The sequence below is a fragment of the Peromyscus californicus genome, unplaced genomic scaffold, assembly GCF_007827085.1.
Source record: "Peromyscus californicus insignis strain IS unplaced genomic scaffold, ASM782708v3 Scaffold_24__1_contigs__length_46423439, whole genome shotgun sequence".
Lineage (NCBI taxonomy): Eukaryota > Metazoa > Chordata > Mammalia > Rodentia > Cricetidae > Peromyscus > Peromyscus californicus.
The window spans coordinates 5158940-5186433 of NW_026294535.1; the positions used below are offsets into that span (position 1 = coordinate 5158940).

Genomic DNA, 27494 nt, shown 5'->3' on the forward strand with positions numbered 1-27494 from the left:
TACAGGGACTTATAACTAACTAGACCTGAAGGGAGGAAGGCCAAGGGCATCTTGTGTCTGTCGCTCTGAGTAAATTCTAAAATGAAGTGCAGTGACTCAGGCTGCAATCCTGCCCTTGAGAGGTGAGGCAGAGGACTGCCAGGAGTTCAAAGTCAGCCTAGGTAAACAGGCTCTTGCCCAACAAGCTTACAGTGGCCTGCCCCAGGGAGCAGCAGGAGTTCAGTTCTAAACCAGCTGTCAGTTCCACCAGTTTCCTAGGCTTAAACTGATACACTGCTTTCTAGTGTCAGAGAGACTATTTCTGCTCCACATGCTGGTGCACGCCTTTAATCTCAGCACTCGGGAAGCAGAGGCAGGCAGATCTTAGTGAGTTCAAGGCCAGCCTGGTCTTCATGGTGAGTTCCAGGACAGCCAGGGCTACACAGTGAGACCCTGTCTCAAAAACACACACACACACACACACACACACACACACACACACACACACACGACAACAACAAAGATGAGAGACTAACTTCTGACAGATTTTAGATCATTTTGACCTCCTAGTGTCTCTGTGCCCACCGAACTCCTTAAACTCTAACACAACTTCAGATCAGGCCCTCCTCTTTGAGATCTAGCACCTCCCTCCTACACCTCATCTCACAATTTCCTTAGTTAGGAACCCAGTGCAGGGCGGGCGAGGCAGACAAAGCGCCAGCGTCTATTTCCCCAGCATGACACACACACTAAAACCACTCTCCTTCAGAACCTCCCCGCTGACTGTGATCTGAGATCAGGAATGGAAGACGACAAGGGTGGCCATTTTTTCACTCACCTGTTCAGATAGTTAGGTGTCATGAAGAGCCCAGGAGGGAAGAGCACGAGACCGTCTCTGCGCAAACACCCGGTCAGAGACCAGAAAGGGGCAGTGCTATGAAGTGAGGGGACAGCATCCGTGAGACCGTGAGGAGAGGAGCCTTGATGCAGCAGCTAGAGCTCGCTGAAGGTGGGGAGGTCGGAGAAGGTGTGCCCAGACTGGTCAAGTCCATACAAAGTGTGTGGAAAAAAGACAGATGTGCCACCACAGACATGGGCAACTGTGCAAATTCCAAGGGGTGCTCACGCGACAAGATGAGTGTGAGAAAGAGCGCCTCCTAGATCCGGGAAATGCAACATTATACCTGGTTTTGTTAGAGCCATCGGAACAGAGTAGCAGGGCAGAACCTGGCTGCTGTGAACCAAAGTGGGACAGAAGGAGACAGACAGAGACAGAGAGACAGACAGACAGAGACAGAGAAGAGAGAGAGGAAGGGAAGAAGGGAGAGAGGAGAGAGACAGACAGAGACAGAGGAGAGAAAGAGAGAGGGGGATGGAAGAAGGGAGAGAGACAGAGAGACAGGGAGAAAGAGACAGAGAGACAGGGACAGAGAGAGGAGAGAGAGACAGACAGAGAGAGGTGAGAGAGGAGGGAGAGAGGAGGGAGGGGAGAGAAGCAGAGGAGAGAGAGGAGAGACAGAGAGAGACAGAGAGACAGGGAGAAAGAGACAGAGAGACAGGGACAGAGAGAGGAGAGAGAGACAGACAGAGACAGAGAGAGAGGTGAGAGAGGAGGGAGAGAGGAGGGAGGGGAGAGAAGCAGAGGAGAGAGAGGAGAGACAGAGAGAGACAGAGAGACAGACAGAGAGACACGGAGAGAAAGCAAGCAAGCTCCAAAAAGTCAACAGACTCCAGAAGGTGCAAACAAGTCTAGACTGTTTCTTGGAGCCATCTGTCCGGTCCCCTTGCACACAGATCAGCACAACTGTAACACAATATCAATCTTGGAGAAAATGACTCCTGACCACAACCTAACTTCAGTTTCTAGACAGTCCATCTTAAGTCAGCAACAGACACATCAGCCTCCCACAGACGGGCTCTGCCACCACTACTCTCTGATTTTATCATTCAAAGTCAATAATAACACCTGTCATTGTTTATAGCAAAAAGGGGCTTTTATTTTACACATCATTGGTACACAATACATAGAACTGCCTATAATCAGTCTTAGGAAACAACAGTTACACTTCAAATGGCCAAAGGCCAAGCCTACTTGCAGTTTCTCTATTAGGAGCAGATGCCTACAGGAGCTCTAAATACTAATCACTCCACACAGAATGTAACAAATGGTCTTTATGTTGTAAGCGCTACCATTTTAAAATAAAAGCCCTTTAGTTACAGCAGACACTCTCTAAGCAGAACTGATTTTTGCTAGTCTACAAGTCTGAAAGAATCGATCAACAATTTCACTTCTCTATAGATGATTATACATGTACTGGATTATGGGGCAAAGATGCCTCATACATGCAATCTGATTATTTTAATCTTTAAATACAGATTGAGTTTATATATAACTTATTTCTAGTTAAATTGCCAAAATAATTTGCTAAACTAAAATAAAGCCAATACAGTATCTTAAAAAACATAATTCTAAGAGCATGCAATATCAATATTTTTACTTCTTATGTGAACCGAAGTTCAGAACACAGGACAGAGGCTCATGACACAAAGATCGTTATACAACTGGAGAGGAAAGAAAGAAATTCAACCTAATGTAAATCCTCGTAGTAAGAGATATCTGCCTAGGGGTGGTGAGCTTGGTGTTGGAGCCCTGGCCTAGTTGCCCAGGCCCCGAGTTCAATCTCCAGCATACACACACACAAAACAAGGATGCGGCAGATGGCGGAAAAAGAAAACAATGTCTGCATGACATGGATCACAGCTTCACGATGTGCAAGTCACGTTGGCAGGACGAGTCCTTCTAATGGAGCAGTTCTAACACCGCATGAACTACTACCACCAAAGCCACACTCACCTGCTAAAGGATCTCTCAGTCACCAGCTCCATAACAGAAACACAAAAATGACTTATGCTTAAGGAAGTAGGCCAATGAAGAAAAAAATACAATTTGGGCAATTTGCAAGGTAAAAAGATTTATTATTTTAACAAATCACTTGATATAGAAAGGCTACCCTTTTGTCAAAGAAGCAAATCGTATGTTAGAACCATGGGCTCATATCTGTCTCCTGGTCTAGAATAGAAGATGCCTTTAAGCAAAATAAACTAAATCACATACTAAATAGACAAAAAAAAGTACACACACAAAACCAACATTCTAGTCTGCTATATATCAACTTATTCCTCAACAGAAAGATAAATGTTTCAAGATGTAAACTGTTAACTGATGCAGAGAATAGGGACTGAAACTCGGAAGTTTTCTAAGAAAGTAACTGGGCTTGAAACATACACTTCCTGTAACTGGCTATTCTAAGCTGAGCACACACATACAGCAAAGCCTACCACTCAGTATGTGCAAATCTGCATACCACGTAACTTTGGTTAAGACATGTTTAGCTCTATCAGACACATCATGGAAGCTACACAAATGATTACAAACATAATAATGAGGTAAGTTCAAAGTCTCCTAGTGCAAAAAGCAAGCACTGCCCAAAGCAAAGCACATAAATTAAATGAAGGCAGAGTGAAGCTCTCCCCACGGGAGCTGCTGGAATAACCAACCAGAGGTGCTCCTTGTAAACACTGCTTGGAAAGTACCCATTTAATGATTAAGGACTCATGTACCCAAAAAAGGTATTCTAATAACACCAGAGTAGTGCATTTATTTTTTATCTTTAGAGTTCAGAAACCACTCATGTGTCTAATAGTTTGCATATTTTCTTCAAGAGAAATTTAATTAGTGAGACGCATTAATTACAAATACTGTAGTATAAAAATCCCAGTCTTTACAAAAATTATATATTAAAATATTCTATACACTTTAAGTTAGTAACTGGCATATATATCAATTCTTCACAATTAGACTCATCTTCACTGGGCATATCATACGTAAAGCTGGAGGGCACAGCTACTCATCACCTTAAACTGGCATTGAGATTGTGTGGCAGAAGCAGCTAGGCCTGTGCTCCTGCAGTCACGGCAGCGCTCAGCCTGAAATGTCTTTTCTGCAGCTACTGCCTGTACATACTCATTTCCAAACAGACTAGGCGGTCAAACTAAGAGACTTCAGAAGGTGTAAAGCAAGTTACCTGCAGCCAAATGGTCACGGAATTATCTGCATCATCTCTGAGGTGGTAAGGAGCCTGCACTGGCTGTCTGATGCTTTTTATTTCTGGTATACAAAAGCTTATACAATTCTGAGGTAAAAATAATGCAAAAATAAAACATCTAGAGCATTTACAAAAATCTTACAAATGTTTAAAACACTATTTAAAAACCTGTGTCCTGTTAAGGTGCTTACTTCTTTCTTCAGGAGGAGGACACACGCTTTGATTTTTAATGAGGTCAAGGAAAAGCACAGCTAGAGTGAGGAAGACTGCTACAAAGGACAGCGTTCAGGGACACACCTGACTGCTAAGGAAAATACAAAACACTAGAGCTGAAAGGGACCTTCACGAAAACTCTTCTAACTCTCTCACCTGCTAGGGAAGAAATTAAGGGCCAGATAGATTAAGTGCTTCAGTTAAAGATACAGTCAGATATATTGGTCATATACCAATCAAGACTATCCACTATCCTTTTTTTTATTTTGCTAGGATTCTCAGGGGAAAAAAAAAAACAAGACAGAGTTCCTGCACTTGCCTTTTTTTTTTTTTAACTTCTTAGGCTTGTGGTAACTATAAATAAAGGAGTAAGTTTAGGTATCATAAATGCACTGGAAAGTGTTGGTAGAAGAGCATTGCTCATGGGATAAAGGCAGGAGGATACTCAGGCAGGGCATTAACAATGGGGAACACTTTCACCACAGCAAGGTGTACAACAGCCAGTTACTGGACTCATCTCAGCAGCTGCAGATGACTGAGTTACGAGGCCTTTACAAAAGAGAAGGGGCAATACACCTTACAGCTTTTGTCTTTGTTTTGCTCTTGTTTTCTTTATAAGTAGTTATATGGGTAAGGAAGAATCCATATACTAATTTTCAGTCTTTGCTTCTTTCTATTTTTTATTTGGATCTAGAAATGAGCAAATACATTTTAAGAACAACTTACAAACTCAAATTCATAACTGCTAGAAATACAATCAGAGACTACTCTCCGAGAACAGGTCTTCATAACCAGTTACTAATAAATAACCATCACAACAGCTTAAACAAAAACAACTCAACTCAAAGGTGCTTTCTTATTGTTACCTTGAAGCCATCGAACTTGGGTGGCTGGTCCATAGCCCTTTTCATTCTTTGCTGATATCCTGAATACAATGGCAGGTCTGGATGTGTAATCAATATGTGCATTTGCAAGCTGCCCAGAAGTCACAATGCATGAGGTTTTAAGACCACAGTAGATCCTCATGAACACAAGCTGGCTTGGATTATCCTGCACCTGTGCTGTGCGGATAGCCAAGTAGGCTGAGTATTCCAAAATATTCCCAGAAGGTGAAGTTGGAGGCTCCCAGGAAAGGTGGATCCCTTCGACATTCTAGAGAAGAGGAAGAAAGAGGTGATTCTCTATTATCACTTATCATGTCTTTAGAAGGCAGACCCTTTCCTCCTGTCACTGCACTAGACATCAGAACTCTCACTGCTGATTAGGATAGCTTAACTGGCTCTACAGTTTACACACACTTTTCACAAAGTGAGGCTTAAATATCCACAATCTGCCTATTGTATCCCCCATAGAGGATTTTCTTCCTTAGCAAAGAGCACGAGTTATAAAATACAACCCAACTTCGTATGTCCTGGAATTTAAAACTCTCCAAAATGGGGTTGGAGATTTAGCTCAGTGGTAGAGCGATTGCCTAAAGCAAGTGCAAGGCCCTGGGTTCAGTCCTCAGCTCGGAGGGGTAGGGTGGATGGGGGGGGAACCTCTCCAAAATGAACTCTGGATGATGAAATAGGACAATTACAAACTGATTTCCAGTCCTGTGGTTTTATGCTGTAATTGTACTTGTAATTTCGTACTCAAAATACCATGCATGGCTACCAGCACACACTTTTAAACATTTAATCCACCTCCCTTAAGTATCTTTCACAAGTGCCAGTAAGAATCTCTGTATAAGACAGGTAATGCCTGGGGGGCGCTCACCAACCTAAGACAGAGCGCCTGTGTGGCCTGGGCAGGCGTCTCCATGACGGGTAAGGTGACCTGCTGACATCCCATGCAACCTAAGTCAGAAGCTCATTTTTCAGTAAAAGGGGGACCTGTAGGGTCCTGGCCCCTGTTTTGGGTAACTGTTGCCTTGCTTGCTGACCTTGACCTTGATATCCTCTCTATGCTAATTCCCTGCCGGGTTCCACCCTCCTGAATGCTTAAGGGAAGTTCCTTGTCTGTGTATCCTGCATAATGGGCGTTAGCAGCTTAGATGCAAGATTGTAAAACATCGGTATCAAACTTCTGCCCTCTGGGGTTCTCCCATTGTGCTGTAAGCCTGTATTGAAGACCTCTTCCCTCCTTCAATAAACAGTATTCAGCATTAAAAAAAAAAAGAAAGAAAGAAAAGAGGGGGGAAAAAAGAATCTCTGTATAAGATGAATCTTCGTTCTCAATATGTGTTTAGAGGGGTATTTCACAAGTGACAGAACCAAGAGGGTTTCACCCTTGGCAATCTAATGTGATGCCCATAAAAATCAGGTTCATGATACAGAGAATGACCTTTCCTGTAAGTTCTGAAACCCGAAAATTTAGCTTCTCCCCCATGAAACAACTGGAAATGCCATGGACTGGAGGCTGGTCTCCAACCAGGCACCAGATTCACAGGAATATTGATCTTGGACTTGCCCACCTCTGAAACTGCAAATGATATATTTGTATTTTTAAAATAAATCATCTAGTTTTGGATAGTTTGCTGTAACATAATAAATTCCCTTTGGCACACAGAAAAGAAATGATAAGGATGGAGAGGTAAACAGCAATGGAGAAAATGTTTTTGTTTATGTTACTGCTGACAAATATTTCCATGATTGGCTGGTGGGAAAAAAAAAAATCTCTAAACCCTGCGTTTCCAATCGTTTGCATCACAGACCAGTCTTCCTGGACCTGACAGGTTACCTTGGAGATACGGACTGTGGAAGGAGCTCCAGGAAAACCAGGGATACACGTTTTAAATTCACTGATTTTGCTGAAAGGGCCTATTCCACAACCATTGATTGCAGCAACTCTGAATTTATATACTGTTCCTGGAACAAGATCCTGTTTCTTAAGTAAACTGTAGTCAGGTACATCTGCATTTCCTACCTAAAATGTAAGATATATTGAAGTCAGAAAAAAGGTACACTTATTTCAAAGTTATAATTATTCAATTTTTATTAAACAAAAAACTGTTTAAGAATGAGTTGTATTTTAGGGATGCAAGTCCATCATGTATTTCCCTTTCTCACACAAAGAGTAAAACTAATGCAGAACCCAGTAAGTCCCTTCCTGAATCAGATTCATACCCAATGGGGAGTTGATCTGAACCTCTGACTGTACGGAGAAAGGCAAGGGAATTCTGCACATGGGAGGCAGTAGAGGCAGGAAAAACAAAAACAAAAACCCAGAGGTGACATCACAATCAACAAAAGAAATACCCCATCCCCACGTGAACTTAATTGGGAGAAGAATCTCGGACTTGCTGTCATATAATGGTCTTCCTAGGAGCAATGCCCTTTAGAGACAGGTAAGCAAGCTTGGCAAAGAAGGTGTAACTAACATGTAGGGTAGTTTTATAAATCCTACGCAGGACACTGAATAAACGTTAATGAGGATATGCTCTTGGGTGGCAACACCCTACCACCTATTCCTTTCAGACAGTTTGCAGTTCTTCTTGCTGACCATCACCACACCTGCCGTGACGGGGCCAGTGGACCACCACACTGTCTGGAAGCCTGGTCATCTCTACTACACAGGAAGGACACCAGATCCCAGAGAGTTTAGACAACTGACTTGCCTCTGTTCAAACTGAGGAGTACTGGAACTAGAAATTCAAACTCCAGTTTACTAGCTACAGATTTTATGCTCTTTTGTTTTTTAAGAAAAATTAGGTAGCTAGCATGTCTTTACAATGGATGTATCCTTATATGGACACAGATTCATCTCCAGTCAGGGATCCTCATTAGCCATAAAAGTAGTAATTATTACTAGACTTTTTTTTTAAATCAAGAATTGAAAATATTTGCCGGGTGGTGGTGGTTCACACCTTTAATCCCAGCACTTGGGAGGCAGAGGAAGTCAGATCTCTGTGAGTTCAAGGCCAGCCTGGTCTACAGAGCAAGTTCCAGGACAGCCTACGCAGAGAAACCGTCTTGAAAAACCAAAATAATAATAATAATGAAATAAAAGAATTGAAAATATTCAATATGAAAAAGAGGGAAGGATGCCAAAAGTTTTGCTAGAGAAATTAAACTGGTAAGTGATTTTATGTGTATGTATGTATGTATGTATGTATGTGTGTGTGTGTGTGTGTGTGTGTATATACACATATATATATATGTGTATATATATATATGATTTTATGTGTGTGTGTGTATGTGTGATATAGGTTGGTTGGGATACCCTTTATGGGAAATAATTGGGTACAGCTTTTTTTTTGAGATAGGCTCTCACTATGTAGCTCTGGTTATCCTAAAACTCACTATGTAGACCAGGCTGGCCTCATACTCACAGAGATCTGCCTGCCTCTGACTGCTGAGTGCTGGGATTAAAGCCATGCACCACCATGCCCAGCTTGAAGCAGGTTTTTTCACCGTGTTTGCTTGTGTGTGTGTGTGTGTGTGTGTGTGTGTGTGTGTGTGTGTGTGTGTGGTTTTTTTTGTTTTGTTTTTGTTTTTGTTGTTTTTGAGAGGTTTCTTTATGTAGCCCTAGCTGTCCTGAAACTCACTTTGCAGACCAGGCTGTCCTGGAACTCAAAGATCTGCCAGCCTCTGCCTTCTGAATGCTGGGATTAAAGGTGTGCACCACCATCGCTTGGCAAAATATTTTTTAAATGAACTATTTGTGTCACAGTTATAAAAGCAGCATTAAAGAATGTAAGATGATTACATATACAGAACTCTCAATAATACACCGTGGAAAGATCCCAATTTCATTCCTTCAAATGACCTGAATCAGAGTTATCAAAAATAATCTCATTCCCAAGGTTCATAATTCACTTTTTGTACATTTTGCTTGCTTTATGAAGTGTTAGGAATTGTAGCCAAACTTATACACATGCCAGGCATGCATTCTACTAATTATCTCCTCAGCCCTCAAAATGTTGAAAATTTACCAACAGTTACCTTTGACATACTTTGTTTTCCTTTTGGTAGCAAATAGAACTGGCTCACCAAAGCAGTATTGTTTTTAAAAATTCCCACATCACACCATTGTTGTTCTGTTTTCAAAATGGCCACTGGATTTGAAGGTGTCTCTTTCTAATTTCAGAGAAAGGAAAGTTTATAAAGACCTTATTGAATATAGAAATGTCAAACTTGTGTAATCCCATACAGTGGTCTACAAGTACATACCTGGGTGAATAGCACACACTACTAGCTCACAATGAACGGGATGCCAATTAAACACAGGGTGTAACAGGGACTCTCCACCAGGAGCTTGCTACTATGAGCCTGGCTGAGGTTAGCATGCTTCCAAATCAGTGGCAGGTTAACGTACCAGCTGTTAGAGAACACTGTCATTTCAGAGACCCTCAGAAAGCAGAATCGCTTTGGAGAAATGCTACAGGAACAAAGTTCATTCCAACTGGCCTTGTCTCTAGATTCAAAACTAATAAGTAGAGATCCAGTGATCTTTGTATCTGAAATACCTGTGCTTCTCCAAAACTAAAAGGATAAAAAAAAATGTTCAAAACTAAAATGCAATGTGAATAGACTTCAATCTATATGAAAAAGTGGAGAAGATTACACTGGTCTGCATTTCTTTTCTCTGCTTTAAAAACAGACTTTCTCTAACTTTCAGTGGTGAGCTATCCTTACTCCCAGAACTAACCTTTCAAAACCATCTTTTTATAAATGGGAAATTATTTCCAGAAGCTCAAAACAAATGTGCACGTCAGTTATTTATTTCTGACTTAATATACAACAGCAGAGGCACATGCTCATCACTGACATTTCTGTTATGCAGGCTAGCACACACAACAAAATCAACTGACTGGAAGTCTTAAAAGCTTAGGGACAGCTCTGAACTCATCTTCATTTGCTAAACAACTTTCATGAAGCACCTGGCTCCAACTGAAATAACAAACACAACTGTGACTGATATGTCACAAAACAGACTCAAAAGGAAAACCTTTCCATTTAATAATCCCTCCCTGAGAAGAGTCTACACAGACTTAATGTTCTGGAAAGGGGAACACTGATAAAGGAAGATACATGATCAAAATTCCAAAAATGAAAAGAAAAAAATTATGGAAAATTCTTAAAGACTCTAAAAAAACAAGCAAGGAATCATAATAATCACAGCAATCAAGTGAAATGACCGTTTTTTTTAACCCCTAATAACAGTATGTATGTATAATCCTTATATTTATCTACTTAAGGCAATCCTGATGTATCTGTGAGGCACTTTGCAAGCATTTAAGTTTGGTGCTATGCAGATCCATTATGACCACCCATGAAACAACTCACTGTCTGATTTTTGAGCTAGCCTCCATGTATGTCAATCTATTAGAGCAATGTTCTGCTGTGCTCCTATGAAGTAGTTACCCAAGTACTTCTGTCCCTTAACAAATTCCTTTAACCATTAATTTACATTAATGCACACATATGTATGTCCATTTAAATATACATAAACTAGAGAAAACATGAAGAAGAATGTCAAAATGATTTGTGGCCTCACATCCCAAAGACAGTCACCTAGCAGTTGTGGCTGCATTGTGAGGTGGTATACTGAGAATGTGATTATGTATATTAAATGAATTTTTACCTCAAAATTGGGACCACAAAATGGGCATTATTATTGTAGCCATCTTTTTTCACTAACTATATTATGAACATTTCCTATTCATCTACCTACTTTTAAATTTATATCAATTCCTACTTCATGAGACCTGAGACCCTTTTTATTTAAACACACACACTCATCTAGAACATCACCTCCACCAGATCATACACTTACAGAAAAGGGCGTTGCTGAAGCATGCACCTCTACACGGCTGATCTTAGTTGCAGGCAGAGCACATATTTCATCAACTGAAAATCAAACCATCAGTTAAGTATTTAATCACTCAGACATATTAAAACAGTTCATAAATATACAGGGTATTTAATGCCACCAAACAATTAAACATAGTCCATATTCTACGTATTTTACCATAATTAAAAGAACCGAAGAACTGAGAGCTGGGGAGTTATCTCAATCCCAGAACTGATGTAAAAAAACTGGGCACGATCTTATTATCCCAGTGCTGGTAAAGCAGAGAAAGGCAGATCTCTGGGGCTTGTTTGTCTGCCAGCTTAGTTAAATTAGCAAGCTCCATGTAAAAATTGGAGACCCTATCTCAAAGAACAGGGTGGAGAGTGACTGAGGTAGACACACAGGGTGTCTCTAGCCTTCTCATGCACACACATGCACATCTGTGGATACATACATGCGTGCACATGCACACACAAACACATGCACACAAAATGGGGAAAACAGCCAGAGATATCAGTGATCAATAATCACTCAAACTAGTCACAGTGTTCCTTTCATAAGGGTTGATGACTAGCTCTAATCAAAGATGAACCTGGCTCCTAGCACAGGAGAACAAGTGACAAAGTTAGTCATCCGTCAAGCTTGGAGGACTGTCGATCCTCAGGACTAACCTTTCCTAAGGGATGGGGTGTGCTCAACTTACTCCAGCGGAGGAGATAAGCGTCATGTTAGTGTGTGCTGGTCTGAATACTTTACATACAGGAACAAGGACTATACTGGGATGGGGGATGTAGCTCAGCATAGCATCAGAACGTTCAATCACTAACGGGACAGGCAACAAAAACTTGTCTAACTTTTGAGGTTAATAGGAGATATAGTTGGGTGCAGAGATCTACCCTATAATCTCAGCATTCAGAAGGCTGAGGCAGGAGGATCTCAAGGTAGGAGATCAGGCTGGGCTACATAGTGAGATTTTAAGAAAAACAAACTTTATTTTATGTGCATTGGTGGAACTGGAATTACAGACAGTTATGATCTGCCATGTGGGTGCTGAGAATTAAACCCAGGTCCTCTAGAAGAGCAGCCAGTGCTCTTAACCACTGAGCCATCTCTCCAGCCCCATAGTGAGATCTTATCTCACAAAAAACAAAGTCAAAGAAAAAAAGACATGTATATTTATCTTAACTGCTTCATGATTTGCTCCACAGTGGAATTCCCATCTACATTAGTAACTCTGATGATTTATAAGTATAAATGGTTCAAAATGCAGTATGTGAAACATGTTCCAAACCTTTAGATTTGGGACTGAATGCTGCTGGAGAAGTCCCATCTTCAGCACCTGCCTCATTTGAACTGGATGGTTCAGTTTTAATAGCCTGCTGGGCTCACATAGTTTGCATGCTGGAAACAGTACTGGAGAGCCAAGTTTCAGGAATCACTGCTCTTAGGTCCAGGCAACTACTAACTCCACCTACATGTGCTGAAGCATGAGGACCTGAGTTTAAAGGGAAAGGTAGAGACCCTGGAGGTTTCTGAGTTACTACTTTTGTTGTGTACTTCTTGGCGCTTTCAGTTTCCAGTCACAAACTTGAGCACTGTACGCAGCACTAATATGGATTAACTACGGGGTAGAAAATGTTTAGAAAAGGGCACTGGACCCATCACGGACATCTAACATCTCAGCTCCCTTTTCCACTTGAAATACTGACACTGTTTGTTACTGAACTATAGATCAAATGACTGTCACTCGGTTTGAGGGTGTGTGTGTGGGGGCATGAGTTTCTTCAGTGTTCTATCTTTTCCTGCCTAAACTAGAAATGTATTTGTGATCCTGTCCATTTTCTGTCTTCTCTCCCATTGTGGAAAATAAAGTTATATTCATGTATCCCACAATACTGAAGACTGCCTACAGGGTATTATGTTTATTTCTTTGATGGTGAAGGGAGACAGGGTTCATGTCCCATAAATTTCTTCATTTGGTACATACATATACATAAACATACATATACAAAAAGAGTCACAAACTGTAATGCCTACTATAAGGGAAAAAACAAAAACAAACAACATTTATCTTTTCCTAAGCTAGGGGCCTCCTTTCTCACTCTCTTCAGCGAGGTTTTTTTTTTTTCCCCGAGACAGGGTTTCTCTGTGTAGCTTTGGTGCCTGTCCTGGATCTCGCTCTGTAGACCAGACTGGCCTCAAACTTACAGAGATCTGCCTGGCTCTGCCTCCCGAGTGCTGGGATGAAAGGGATGTGCCACCACTGCCCGGCTCTACCTGGATTCTTAAACTGAGGTTCCTTCTCTGCGAGTAAGTACCTTGGGCTGTAAACACTAGTCACCAATCACTCACTAGTTCAGCACACATGTATGACCTGGGCACAATACTGGCTGTTGGGAATCTAGCAGTGAACATGTCCACAAGGCCTCCCTCCACTCTTGTGGCACTTACATTTTAGATAGCCCCTACATTTGTATTTCTAGCTGAGAACTGCTTCCTAGCCTGCACACTATGTATCTAACTGCCCAGTGTGCTCCTCTAGTACCTATCTGGGTTCACAGGTAGACACTCTTCCTGAGTGCCCTTGTTCCTGTACTGTCATTCCGATGAAGAGCCGTGTCCATTCTGATAGTCAACTAAAAAGTCTTGCTTGACTTGCTTTTTTCTCTCATAACCAACCAGTTGCCAAGTTTAGTTAATATACCTTTTTAAGAGCATCTTCAATGTTTTGTTTTCATTCTGTCTTACCCACTGTTTTGTCTTTATGCACACCTATCTGAGAGTACTAAAAGAAGCCCTACCCAGTCTTTCAATTCTTTCCTAAAACGTCTCTTCCTCCAGTAAAGTCAGGTTTACTTTCAAGGAAAACACAATCTACTCCTATCACCCCTTTCCTCTTGGAGACACACACTGGCCGCTCTTGCATCTGTAAAGGATGTCAAGCTCTGTGCAACCTAGACTGCGCAGCCATCCCAGACACGGAGTGCTTATGATATGTCAGGCACCGTCCCACAACCTCTGGCTTTACTGTTTGTTCAGTACCAACTCTACTCAGGATTTAGAAGCTCAAGCTCAAGTTTGTTTTCACAATATAAACTTCTTCGCAAGACAGAAAGTTACAAATAAGAAATCTTAAATTGGAAGTTTAGGACCAAGCTTATCTATACCAAATAATACCTTTATATCAAGAAAGCCAGTGACCCTGTCAGGTGTAGTGGACATACCTATGATCCCAGCACCTGGAAGGGTGAAGCAGGAGAATCACTAGGAGCTGAGGCTAGCCTGTGATACCTAGTGAGTCCTAGGCCAGTCTGGGATACAGAGTGAGCCTATCTCAAAACAAAAATAAAATAAAATAAAAGCTGGGTGGTGGTGATGGTGCATACCTTTAATTCCAGCACTTGGGAAGCAGAGACAAGCGGATCTCTGTGAGCTCAAGACCAGCCTGGTCTACAGAGCTACACAGAGAAACCCTGCCTCAAAAAAACCAACCAACCAACCAACCAACCAACCAACCAAAACAAAAGCAGAGAGAAGAAAAACCAAGCAAAGGAAAAGGAAGGAAACTCAACGAAGTGCTCCTTCTGTGTAAGCAGAGCAAAAGAACAGTACAGCAAATAATCTTTCTAGAGTATGTTTATCTACTGTTCGAAATAGAAATAAAAAGAATGTTTATTCTGTTTTATTTGAATCCCTCAACCACTAGATTTAGAACAGCTATCACAATATCTTAAAATCAAAAAGCTACAATTCTATTCCAAGGGTATACCAAAATAAAATTTATAAAATAATTGCAGATATTGAAATCATAAGCAATACTTGATATATATCTCAATGGCATCTGAATATTCAAATATAACCAGGCATGGTGGATCATGCCTACAATCTCAACACTTTATAGGCTGAGGCAGGAGGATTGCCACAAGTTTAGGTCAGCCTAGGCTACAATAGTGAGTTTCGGGCTAGCATGGGCTACAGAGTAAGATCCTGTTTAAAAAAACAAAAATAAAAAAACCTAAAAATCAAAACAAAATACAACAGAATATTCAAATAAAAAAACCACCAAATTATGAGCTGTCTTGTAAATGCAAGTGATTAATGAACAGTTCCCATAACTGAATTACCTTAATTCAGATACCTGCTACACGACTATTTACTAAATGACAACTATTCATCAAGCACAGATCTCAGCCTTTTGGAACGAGGAACAAGATGAATAAATAACCTCTTACATAAAAAGTGACAGAAAACAAGCACAAGAAAAGTCACACTGACCAAAGTCAATTCAACAAGAACTTCCCTGACTGCAATTTCACACTTATAATCTGTCAATGAGGCTCACTATGAAGAAAATGATTAAAACCATGTAATATAAGTACTTGCCTTTAATCCCAGCTCTCAGGAGGCAGAGGCAGATGGAGCTCTGTTAGTTTCAGGTCAGCCAAAGCTACACAGTAAGACTCGAACACACACACACCCCACCCCACTCCCCAAGGACAGTGTAATTGTCTACTTTTTCAGTAACTCTAAGATTCTCTACCAATGTTATAAAGGTTTAATTTGATTTAAAATGTAACCTTATACCTTCATTCTTCCATAGCATATCCGTCACACAACTGTTATTATTAGAAGCATTAGGCGCCAAAGGTGAATGTAAACCAGCATTAGCATCTGTTGCTCTGAAATCTGGTTTGTTTCTCACTGCAGTTCCCTTCATGGCTGTGTGTTCAGTTTTTGCACTGTTTACTGTATCACTAACCTACAAGAAATAAAATAGTTCATCATAGGAAGCAATGTGCAATACAATAGAAGTAAAAACTTAAAAAAACAAGTAAAACAATTTACAAGAACATTTGGGAAAGTAAATTCACCAGCAGGGAGTGGTGGTGCATGCTTGTAACTCCAGGTCATTTGAGACCCAGGCAGAAAGCTCCAGTGCTCTAGGTAGCCTAGGCTAGGAAGTAAGATTCCCAAAACAACGACAGAAACTCAAATTTACTAAAATATAAAACATTTAAAATTAGATCCCTAATTTTTATAATCATTCTTTAGCCTAGTAGTTTTAAGATTTTTTTCACCTAATCTCCTTGTTCCAAAGATTATTATTTTTAGTTTAGCTTTTTCAAATGGTGGCTAGTATTTCAAGTATTTATGTAGCACACGTAAGGAGGCCATGAAAACTGCGTTAGCATTTTTATTAACAATTTTTTTTGGAGACAGGGTTTCTCGGTGTAGCCCTGGCTGTCCTGGAATTTTCTTTGTAAATCAGGCTGCCCTCAGACTCATAGAGATCCACCTGCCTCTGCCTCCTAAGTGCTGGGATTAAAGGTGTGTGCCACCATTGCCTGGCATTAATAATTTTTTAATTGATTGTGTGTATAATGTGCAACGGTATACACATACCATGACACATATGTGTGGTCAGAGGACAACTCTATGGTGTCCGTTTCCTAATGCTTTTATGTGGGTCTTGGGGACTGAACTATGGTGGGCAGGCTTGCATAGTAAGTTCTTGACTCACTGAACCATTTTGTTAACAGCCCCTATTCAATTTTTAAAAAACAAATCAGACACATAGGCAAAAGGGCTGATGACTCCTAAGAGGAAAATTTCAGCAAATGAATTATTCTGTATGACTGAGTTTTACATATAAAGATTCAACACACTACACATCAATGTTAACACACTACACATCAGTATTATTTACTATTAAACATTTGGTTAGAAACCTTCCTAATGCTGAGCCTGGAGGTCTGGACATATGATTCTGGATACTCTGCGAGACTGGGGTAGAGAAGATGGAGCCCAGGAAAGAGGAGAGGAAAGACGAAGGGAAGGAGAGAGGAGGGGGGAGACAGACTAAATATACTATAATGAACACATTTAAATTTTATGGCAGTCCAAGTTATCAGTAACATCATCATCAATTATATAGCCATGGAACTATAAAAAATGACCTGCCTTTCTTCAAATACTCCAATGTTGCTGCTGTTTTACCTGAGTGTGCACATGTGTGTGTGTGTGTGTGTGTGTGTGTGTGTGTGTGTGTGTGTGTGTGTGTTTATACTCACTGAGACATCTTGCTGGCCTCTAGATTTTTAATTTGCTGGTGAGTTGCTGACTCGAATTTTACAAAAACCATTACATGAATTTTGGCTCCCAAAGAATCAGGATGGAATTTCCAACAATGTCTCTGGAATGGACCTAAACATACTTCTGCCATTTTGTCTACATTATTTATGTGAGGTGGCATTCTCAGCATTTATAATAGTAAAATAAAAACGGCCATCAATTTTCAAAAACACTGAAGATGTTCTAAATCCTCCAGTTAACAAAGCACAACCATCTCATCAGTATGCAAATTTGCTTAACAACAGTAAACTGTATATATACCAAATAATTATTTTAAAAGCAATTTCTCAGGCTGGGGAGATGACTCAGTTGATAAAATACTTTCAGCACAAACATGAGGAGCTGAGTTCAATCGCCAGGACCCAAATAAAAACTCATGCGAGCCGGGTGGTGGTGGCGCACGCCTTTAATCCCAGCACTTGGGAGGCAGAGCCAGGCGGATCTCTGTGAGTTCGAGGCCAGCCTGGTCTACAGAGTGAGGTCCAGGAAATGCGCAAAGCTACACAGAGAAACCCTGTCTCGAAAAAACAAAAAAACTCATGCGAAAAAGCTTCCTTGTGGTGGTGCACGCCTGTAAGCCCGGTGCTGGAGAGACAGAGACAGGAGGATCCCTGCCTGGGTCTCGCTAGCCAGCCAGTCCAGTTGGATTTACAAGACCTAGGTTCAGGGAGATCCCATCTTAAATACATGGTGCAGAGTGATTGAGGAGGATACCTAGTGTTGACCTCTGTCTTCCATGTGATCTTGCATACAAATGTACACTTGCACACACACACAATACACTTCTCTATCAATTATTATTAGCAAATATTTCATTTGTATACTTATTTTATATACCTATATATTGGATTATGCAAAATTTTCTTGGGCAAAAAAATGGGTTATGAATTGAAAAAGTTTAGGAGGTCCTGGACTAAAGGATGAAGAAGGGCTCCAGGAAACAAAAAGAAAAAGAAGAAAAGAAATTGCTTTAGATGTTGGGATTTGATTAGAATTAATTGTCGGAAAGGAAAAAAGAACTAAAAAGGGAGGCAGCTAACAGCAGGAAAAGCTAAGCTGTATGTGAAGGAACAATACTAATGGCTCATTGCAGGGCTCATCTATGGATACCTCATCACTGTGACACAAACATCAAGTTCAATTCCACTAAAAATACTTCAAGGCTGGAGAGGAGTGAAAATGGGGAGGGGTGTCATCAAGTCACCTTCCATCGTTCTTTCTGTATGTGTATGTGAACCTGTCCGCATGTGTGTGGAGACCACAGGACACCTCGGCTGCAGTTTTCTAAGACAGGAGTCCTCCAGTGGCCTAGGATTTGCCAAGGAGGCTCGGCTGGCTGGCCAGTGGGCCCTGCGACTCCTCCTGCCCCTCCTCCTAGTACTGGGATCTCCAGCACTCACCACTACTCCCAGTTTCCTCTGTTCTTATTGATCAAAAGCTAGAAAGTAAAGGTGTAACAAAATAAGGATTTAATTTATTGCTTTGCTCTCTTTGTGGCTCTGGCTGTCCTGGAACTCACTATGTGACCAGGCTGGCCTCAAACTCACAGAGATGTCACTGCCTCTGCTTCCCGAGTGCTGGCATTATAGGCGGGCTACCACACCCAACTCGGATTCCATTCAAGTGTGCATAGCTAGATACTAAAAGAAAGCTAGAAGGGTTGAAAGGAGTTGTTTTTAGCAAGATTCAAGAACAGGGAGGGGCAAGGCAGTCACCCACTGTCTTACCACAAACCATGCAGTACTTTGACAGACATACATACAATACTCATGACACATGTAGACACACAATGTAAATGTAGTTTGTCTTCTAAAATAGGCTCCTTACAAACTGTAATATCTCCTTCCTGGACAACTACAGTATTTTCTCATCCTCTCGGTCATGCTCAGAACAGGACTATACCTCATCCCTTTCTATGGAAAGGATTCACTGATATCAACAGCAGTTTTCCCAGATGAAATTTTAATAAGCCGAGCCATTAATATCCACAAATACTTACCATGACCACTTCATAAGGAACAAGTAAACTCACACAAAGTTGTTCAGTTTAGCTATTGACAGTCTTTGGTAAATAAAATAATTAATATGTAAATATTCTTAAATCATATTTATAGATGCAGAATAAATATATGTGTAACATCTAAGAATATCACAATATATAAATAAAAATACTTTCTTGGAGTTGAGACAGGGTTTTGTGTAGTTCAGGCTGGCTGAGGCTGGCCTTGATCTTCTGGACCTTCTGGCTCCACCTCTCCAGTGCTGGGATTACAGCCTGGCTCCTAAGTATCAATTCAAGAGGAACAGCATCCAATGCTATGTGCACTGAGACTAGACTTCTCTCTAACAAGGTTGTTCAATTCAGGCTCCGTCATAAGAAGTCTGTGGAACCTTTTTCTCCTTTTACTTCTGTGGTGCTAGAGACAGAATCCATGGTCTCGTGTATGCTACCAAGCACTCTAACACTGAACCTCATCCCCAGCCCTGTGAAAACCGGGTTGCCTGGACATCTCAGAGGTGGTTCTCATGTGAAGCCAGGAGTAATTATTCAGAGTAATATGCAAAAAAAAACCCCTCCGTAAACCTGGGACTAAAGCCATAAATATTCATTTGTCATCACAGGGGCATCAACTTACACTGTTATGAAGGATGCTATTACTGCCTTGTCTGTGAGGGTCCATCCTGCCTCCTGTAGGAATGAGAAAGTTCACACTGATATGCTCTTAATTAGCATCCATAAAATATGTTGTAAATAGTTATAAGTTTACATTAAAGATTAAAATATCATCTTTATCCACGTTTATCTGCTTCCTTAATAGTTATTTAATAGTTGCTGAAGACTGTAACAAATTTCGTTACTTTCCAAGGGCCTGTTCAGTTAAAAACACTTTTGAAAACCAGTGAAATATTTCTGAAAGCTAATTAAAAACATGTCGGAACTCAAGGAATATCGATCTTCAAGTACACAGAATGAACTGCAGGAAAGCACTTTATGCACCTTTCTGAGTCCTGCTACAACGAGGAGTAAGACAGCCAGGCTTCAGAGCTGACATTCAGGAGAGCTGGTTTGCAGGTATATACCAGGGCGTCTTAAAACTCATGCATTTTCCTGAACCAAGCATCATCACAGGACTTTCTGCAGTATGTTCTTAAAAAGCACATGAGCAGACATGCATTCTTTAAGCATGACACTTATTTTACCTAGCATATTTGGTGCTGCTGAAGAATCAGGTGATGCAGTTTGGTATGGCAAGTCAGTATTCAATTGCAAAAGATAGCCCTCAACCGTCGGCACTTCGTCCCACTTGACATGGAAAGAGTTGGTAGTAGCTTTGATCAACTGGACTTGTGATGGTGCTGGCGGTTTCTCTAAAGAAAAACATTTATATAGGGCCTTTAGTTTCAAAAGCATCAATAAGTTGCCAACACAGTTTTGGTGGACAGTTTTGAAAACACCAGCAATGAGCGCGGTGTCTGTTTACTGAAGACACTTCAACAAAGAGAGTCAAATCAAAGGAGTCTGAAGCTCTATTTTACTCACTTTCTTCTACAAATAAAACAACCCAGAACCAAATTACTTGTGTCATTAGAATCAGAGGGCTAAAGGTCTACCCTGAACCTAATCGTGTCTGAAAGACTGAGGGGTGAGACTGGGTGTTACAGAATTACTGCTTTGTTGTTTGACCTTCATAAATTCTTGTTTTTTTAATTTAAAGAACTGATTTTCAACCAACAGCATACATGCTAGAAATACTGCTTTTAGCAAAGATGACTTGGATATATTTTGGAAAAATAGTAAGTTTTAATATCCCTTTAACCAAAACACATAACCTTGGTATAAAATATCACTAACATAAAGAAAAATATTGCTAACATTTTCACAAGTAACAGATCTTTAAGATTTAAGATTACAGTCAGGTGGTGGGTGGCACACACCTTTAACCCCAGCACTTGGGAGACAGAAGCAAATGAATCTCTGAGTTCAAGGCCAGCCTGGTCTACACAGCAAGTTCCAGCACAGCCTGTATACACAGAGAAACCCTGTCTCGGAAAACAAAAACAAAAAAGATCTGAGATTATGGATTTTATGACAATATCTTTGCTCCAACCTTCTGTGTGTACTTAGGATGTCAGCAAGCTTCACACTGAGAGAAGTATGTTCCTAGCTTTGGACAGTTAGCTAAGAAAATCATCTTTGTGATCTGCTCAGCTGTCTAGAGCAAGTCAAATATTAATATCTACTTCACTTTTAAATACCTCTTTAAAATATTTTAATCATTATTTTATGTATATAGGTGTTTTGCCTTCATGTATCTCTGTACATCACATGCATGTCTGGTGCACAGAGACCAGGAGAAGGTGTCGGGTCCCCTGGAAGTGGAGTTACAGATGGTTGTGAGGAACCACGTGGGTGCGGGAATTGAACTCTGGTCCTCTAGAAAAACAGCCTGTGCTTTTATCTGCTGAGTCATCTCTCCAACCTCAAATGTATCTTTTTACTGATGATCAGCAGCATATGGCCATAGCCAGTCTATGCCTATTTCCTAAACAAGTTCTGTGGAAATACAGCAAGACTCATTTGTTAGTGTATTTTGCCTAGGGTTGCTTTCATGCTTCAAAATGAGTTAGGAGACCATATGGCCTAGTTCCTTCAATAATTCCCATATAAAGTCCTCCACCATCCTTTTAACAATCCAAGCTGTTTATATCCGCTCAAGGTAAGACAACTCATACCTGAGTAAAAAGCAAACATTTTGGAAAGTCCAGGAAGTAGACCAAACAGAGATATTAAGGTAGAAGACATGAAGAGAATTTTAAAAACTGTAAATCCTGAAATAAATTTCTATGAAACTAAACAATATAAGTTTCCAGACTGAAAGGGCCCACTGAGTACTCCTCACAATAGATTAAAAACAGATATCCGCCGGGCGGTGGTGGCGCACGCCTTTAATCCCAGCACTCGGGAGGCAGAGGCAGGCGGATCTCTGTGAGTTCGAGGCCAGCCTGGTCTACAGCGCGAGATCCGGGAAAGGCGCAAAAATACACAGAGAAACCCTGTCTCGAAAAACCAAAAAAAAAAAAAAAAACAGATATCCAGGGCTGAAGAGATGGTTAGTGAACATCAGCTGTTCTTCCAGTGAACCTGAGTTTACTTCCCAGCACACACACATCAACTGGGTCACAACCATTTGTAGTTCCCACTCTAGGGGATCAGATGCCTCTGGCTTCTGAAGGCACCTGCACTCACTTGCACATGCTAAAATTCATACATATATACCTACAAATAATTAAAAATAACCAAAACAAAACCTCCTTTAAAAAGCAAAACAAGCCAGGGATTGTGGCATATGCCTTTAATCCCAGCACTCGGGAGACAGAGCCAGGCAGATCTCTGTGAGTTCGAGGCCAGCCTGGTCTACAGAGCAAAATCCAGGAAAGGCACCAAAACTACACAGAGAAACTCTGTTTCAGAAAAAAAAAAAAAAACCAACAAAACAAAACACAAGCAAACATGTAAGCAAGGCAGAATGGTGGCACATACCTAAGGCAGGAGGACTGTATAGTTGAGGCCTCTTGGACTATTTTGGAAGACTGTCTAAATAAACAGAAACAAATCACCCGCATCATAAAATTTTAAAATTGCAAGAACAGGAAAAAAAATTACAAAGCTTCTAGAGGCAGGGGAAGAGAAAAAGGTCATGTTAAAAAGGACCAAAACTGAAACCTGGAAAATGTAAGGAAGACAACTCAAGTTCCAGGCATATGTACCTCATAGGACTCCAGTCACTCAGGAAATAAAGCAATCATCAACAAATGGGACTGCATGGAATTGATTTTTTCACAGCAAAGGAAAGTGCTAATCGAGTAAAGAGGTTGACTACAGAATGGGGGAAGGTCTTTGTCATCTGTAAAGGATTGTTATCTAAAATATACAAAGAACTCAAAATCCTACAGCAAGAAAACAAACAACCCAATTAAAAAATGGGTTGAGGAGCAGAGAATTTTCCAAAGAGAAATAAAAATGGCTAATAAATATTTTTAAAATGTGTTCAACATCCTCGACCATCAGAGAAATGCAAATTAAAACTACTCCGAGACTCTGTCTCATCCTTGTCTTAGTGGTCGTCATCACAACAACAAATGACAGTGGACACTGAAAAAGGTGGACACAAGAAACTGCTGGCCCGACTGTAAACTGGACAGACATTACAGACATAAATGAGGGACCCTCCAAGGGCTAGAGAGAAGTCCCCCTTGATTTAGTTATACCACTCCTGGGCATCTATCTAAGGGACTTTACATTCCATTACAGACATACTTCCTCATCTGTATCTATGGCTGCTCTATTCATAATAGCAAGGAAATGGATCAGACTAAATGTCCATCAATAAGTGAGTAAATAGTGAAAAACTGGTACATAGGCACAAAGAAAAACCGAACTATAGTTTGAATAGATGGAGCTGCAAAGTATAAACGAGGCAGAGGTTTAGAAAGACAACATGTCCTCTCATGCGGGTCTCAGCCTCTGACCTCTGTATCACTATATGAATGTCTGTATAGGATGAGGCGGCAGACTCCAGGAAACAGGAAAGGGGCCTGAGAGAGGGAGAAAAAATAACTTTCAGCAGAAAGTTACCCTAGGATTAAATCTTACTGTTGTCTATGTCTTAATTAAAACTCAAAAAGTCATGATTGATTAGCATCTGACCATTTATGAGAAATCTTAAATTCCCAATTATGTTGTTGGAATTTCTGTTCTAATTTACTTCAGACTCATTTCTTCTTCTGATTATTCATGTTGCTGAGGATGCTGCTGTGTCCTGCATTTGCACATTTCTACAACTATCTCCACTGAGTTTCATTTGATTTTAATCTTGATGCTTTCATTTTTCATTCTCATTACGTAAATTTAAATCTTCCAATAAAAACTTGAAAACAACAGGTTAACATATGAAAGAAGCCAAGAGACAAAAAAGGAAGAACTAAACTGAGAAGTGGCTTGAGACCTTGTCATAGAAGAGACCAGTGCTGTTGCTGCTGTTGTTGTGAGACATCAAACTAAGACACTTTACTTCACTGTTGTCGTATGTAGGGGTGTTTGCTTACATTTGTCCATGTACCTGTGGAGGCCAAAAACGGGCATCAGATACCCTAGATGTGTTTTTGTGTGTTTTGCTTACATGTATGTGTGGGGCCTGAAGAGGCCAGACGAGGGCATCAGATCCTCTGCAACTGGAGTTACAGATGGTTGTGAACAGCCCTGTGGATGCTGGGAATCAAAGCCAGGGCCTCTGGAAGAGCAGCCAGCACTATTAACTGCTCAGGGGGTCTCTCCAGCCCCATGGCGCTTATAAGATTCTCTGGGTTTTAGCATAAAATTCTATTTACATCAAAACTATCAAATAAATTTATATGTACTCATTTTTTTTCTTATAATTTTAGCAACTGAAGCTTATCTTTGTATTATCTGTGTCCTGGCTAATTTTATGCCAACTTGACACAAGCTAGAGTCATCTGAAAGGAGGGAACCTCAACTGAGAAAATGCCTCCATAAGATCCAGCTGTAGGCATTTTCTTAATTAGTGACCAATGGGGAGGGCACAGCCCATTGTGGGTGGTGCCATCCTGGGCTGGTGGTCCTGGGTTCTCTAAGAAAGCAGGCTGAGCAAGACATGGGGAACAAGCGAGTAAGTAGCATCCCTCCATGGCCTCTCTGCATCAGCTCTTGCCTCCAGGTTCCTGCCCTGTCTGAGTTCCTGTCCTGACTTCCTTCAAAGATGAACAGTGCTGAGGAAATGTAAGCCAAATAAACCCTTTCCTCTGCAAATTGCTTTGGTTATGGTTCCACCTCAGTGAAAGAAACCCTAACTAGGACAATCAGTTAGTAAATCTCAATTTAAAAGACAAATCTGTAAAGTGGATTTTCTGAACTTCTTTCTCTTTGCTATTGCGCTCTTTTAATGAAAGCAGCTAGTCTCCAGTTTAGGTGTTCCACTGTTATAATCAACTTTTTCATTACAAAAGCATTACATAAGTAAGCCACGCACGACCAGGAGGTAGCAGCGAATGCATTTAATCCCAGCATTTGGGAGACAGACGGTGGATCTCTGACTTCAAGGCCAAGCTGATCTACAGAGCGAGTTCCAGGACAGCCAGGGCAGTTACACAGAGAAACGCTGTCCTGGGAAACAAGCAAACAAACAAAACCAAGCATGTTGTTTGCTTGCACACCTTAATGCCAGCACTAGGGAACTGGAGACAGAGAATCAAAGTTTATCCTTGGCCACATAGTGAATTTAAGGCCAGCTGGGATACCTAAGACTCGACTTTAAAAATAAATAAATAACTTTAGGGAAGGGAATTAGAACAAAGTCTTAGGACATGTATGAAAATGTCATAATGAAACCTGTGACTTTCTACCTTTACTCATATGTCTATGTGCATGCGGGCACAGACACAAAGCTAGAAGAGGGTGTCAGATGTCTTGGGAGAGGGAGTTACCCACAACTGCCTGATATGAGGCTAGGAACTAAAGTCCTCTTCAAGAACTGAATGAGGTATTAACTGCTAAGTCATCTCTCCAGCCCCAAGAAAGGTAAGTCTTACAAACTGTAATAAATTATCCTCACAGTAAAGGTTCTTCAGAACTTCTCCATGGAAAGTACTTTTAAAAGCTGTAATGAGCCGGGCAGTGGCAGTGCACGCCTTTAATCCCAGCACTCGGGAGGCAGAGGCAGGTGGATCTCTGTGAGTTCGAGGCCAGCCTGGGCTACAGAGTGAGTTCCAGGAAAGGCACAAAGTACACAGAGAAACCCTGTCTCGAGAAAAAAAAAAGCTGTAATGAGTTTTTAAACTAGTAAATAAACTAACTGCCTTCTGAAACAAAGCCCAATACCCTCTAAAGGATGACAACATTAGATGATAACAATATAATAAAATTACCAATAAAAACTATTAGAAATGGGGGGCTGAGATGGCTCAGTGGTTAAGAGCAAATACTGCCTCTTTCCCAGCACACATCTTGCAGCTAATAATTGCCTGTAAGTCTAGAGGCCTTCTGGCCTCCTCAGGTGCCTGTACTGATGTGTGTGCAACCACAAGCACACAAACACACACAAACTAAGATAAAAATAAATCTTTAACAGAAAATTATTAGAAATGCAAATGAAACAAGCCCTTTAGGAGAAGAAAACTGATTCCACACGACAGACCTGGAGTGTAGAGAAGACAAGGACTGTGAACTGTGTAGTGTTACTTACCCCTTCCTATATTCTCTCCTCGGCCCTTTCATTCCCACACCATGTAGCATTCCTGCCATTATTCTCCCCTCCCTCTTTCTGACCCTGTGCTCTCCCAAAGGGCGGAGAACAGTGACTCTAGAATACCCTAAGTGGGACATCTCTATTACCTGCCTTCCTCCCACACTCGGGATCACTTCGGAATAGGGGCAGGAAGACTACAAGGCAGCGGGATGGCTACAAGGAAACGGGGTTTTCAGGACACATCGGGGCAGTTGCACACACCAACTCACAGTGGTTCTCACCCCGTGCACAAGACCCACACAAGCTCAAGACAGAAAGAATCCCAGCGTGGAGCCAGGAGGTGGACATGAAGCCCTGCCCCTCGCTGAGAAGCTGTTGGTAACTGAGAGCTGCTGGGAGAGCACACATTTTCTTTAAGGGTCTAGTCTCTGGTAGGTTGCTCTAATTTCTGGTAGGATGGCCACACACCCAGGAATACAGGGGTGGCACTAACTGGACTCAACACACTTTTTTTTTTTCCCCAGGGGAGAGCGCGAACGCAGTCCCCCACTACCACAAATTATGCAATCGAGTTTCCCGCATTTGGGGAAATCACAGGGGTCAGCACATCCGGAGTGCAATGGATAAGCCTCGCCCTGGGAAAACCACCTTCGTGATCATGGTATCTCCCCTGCCAGGTAATCAACACACTTTTTTTTTCCTGTTTTTTTTTCGAGACAGGGTTTCCGTGGGTAGCCTTAGCTGTCCTGGAACTCAGTAGACCAGGCGGAGATTCGACTGTCTCTGCCTGAGTGCTGGGATTAAAGGTGTGGGCTGTCATTCCTGGCTGACTGAACAGATTGAAAAAGAGTACAAAATTCTATGGGTACAGAATAGGGTGGAGGAGGAAAATAACTGTGGTTGAAACACCAAGTACAGAGCTGAAGAGATGGCTCAGTGGGTGCTTGTTCTTGCAGAAGACCAGGGTTCGGTTCCCTGCATCTACATGGTGGCTCTAATTCCAATTCCAAAATGTCTGATGCCC

The 27494-nt window shown here is 41.2% G+C and overlaps 1 protein-coding gene and 1 non-coding gene across 2 annotated transcripts in view; both read right to left on the minus strand.

Moving 5' to 3' along the window:
* Positions 1-1951: 1951 nt before the first annotated feature.
* Positions 1952-27494, minus strand: part of Hcfc2 (host cell factor C2) — a 36747-nt gene continuing 11204 nt past the window's right edge. The window contains exons 8-14 of the mRNA XM_052753005.1: positions 20409-20576; positions 19844-19896; positions 15660-15834; positions 11058-11131; positions 9224-9358; positions 7020-7205; positions 1952-5450 (exon numbers count right to left, since the gene is read on the minus strand). Of these exons, the coding sequence (XP_052608965.1) occupies positions 5136-5450; positions 7020-7205; positions 9224-9358; positions 11058-11131; positions 15660-15834; positions 19844-19896; positions 20409-20576 (1106 nt within the window). The 3' untranslated portion in view covers positions 1952-5135. The remainder of the gene's footprint in view (positions 5451-7019; positions 7206-9223; positions 9359-11057; positions 11132-15659; positions 15835-19843; positions 19897-20408; positions 20577-27494) is intronic.
* LOC128120113 (U1 spliceosomal RNA) lies at positions 26992-27155 on the minus strand. The gene has a single exon (XR_008221764.1). It is a non-coding gene; the product is annotated as a U1 spliceosomal RNA (small nuclear RNA).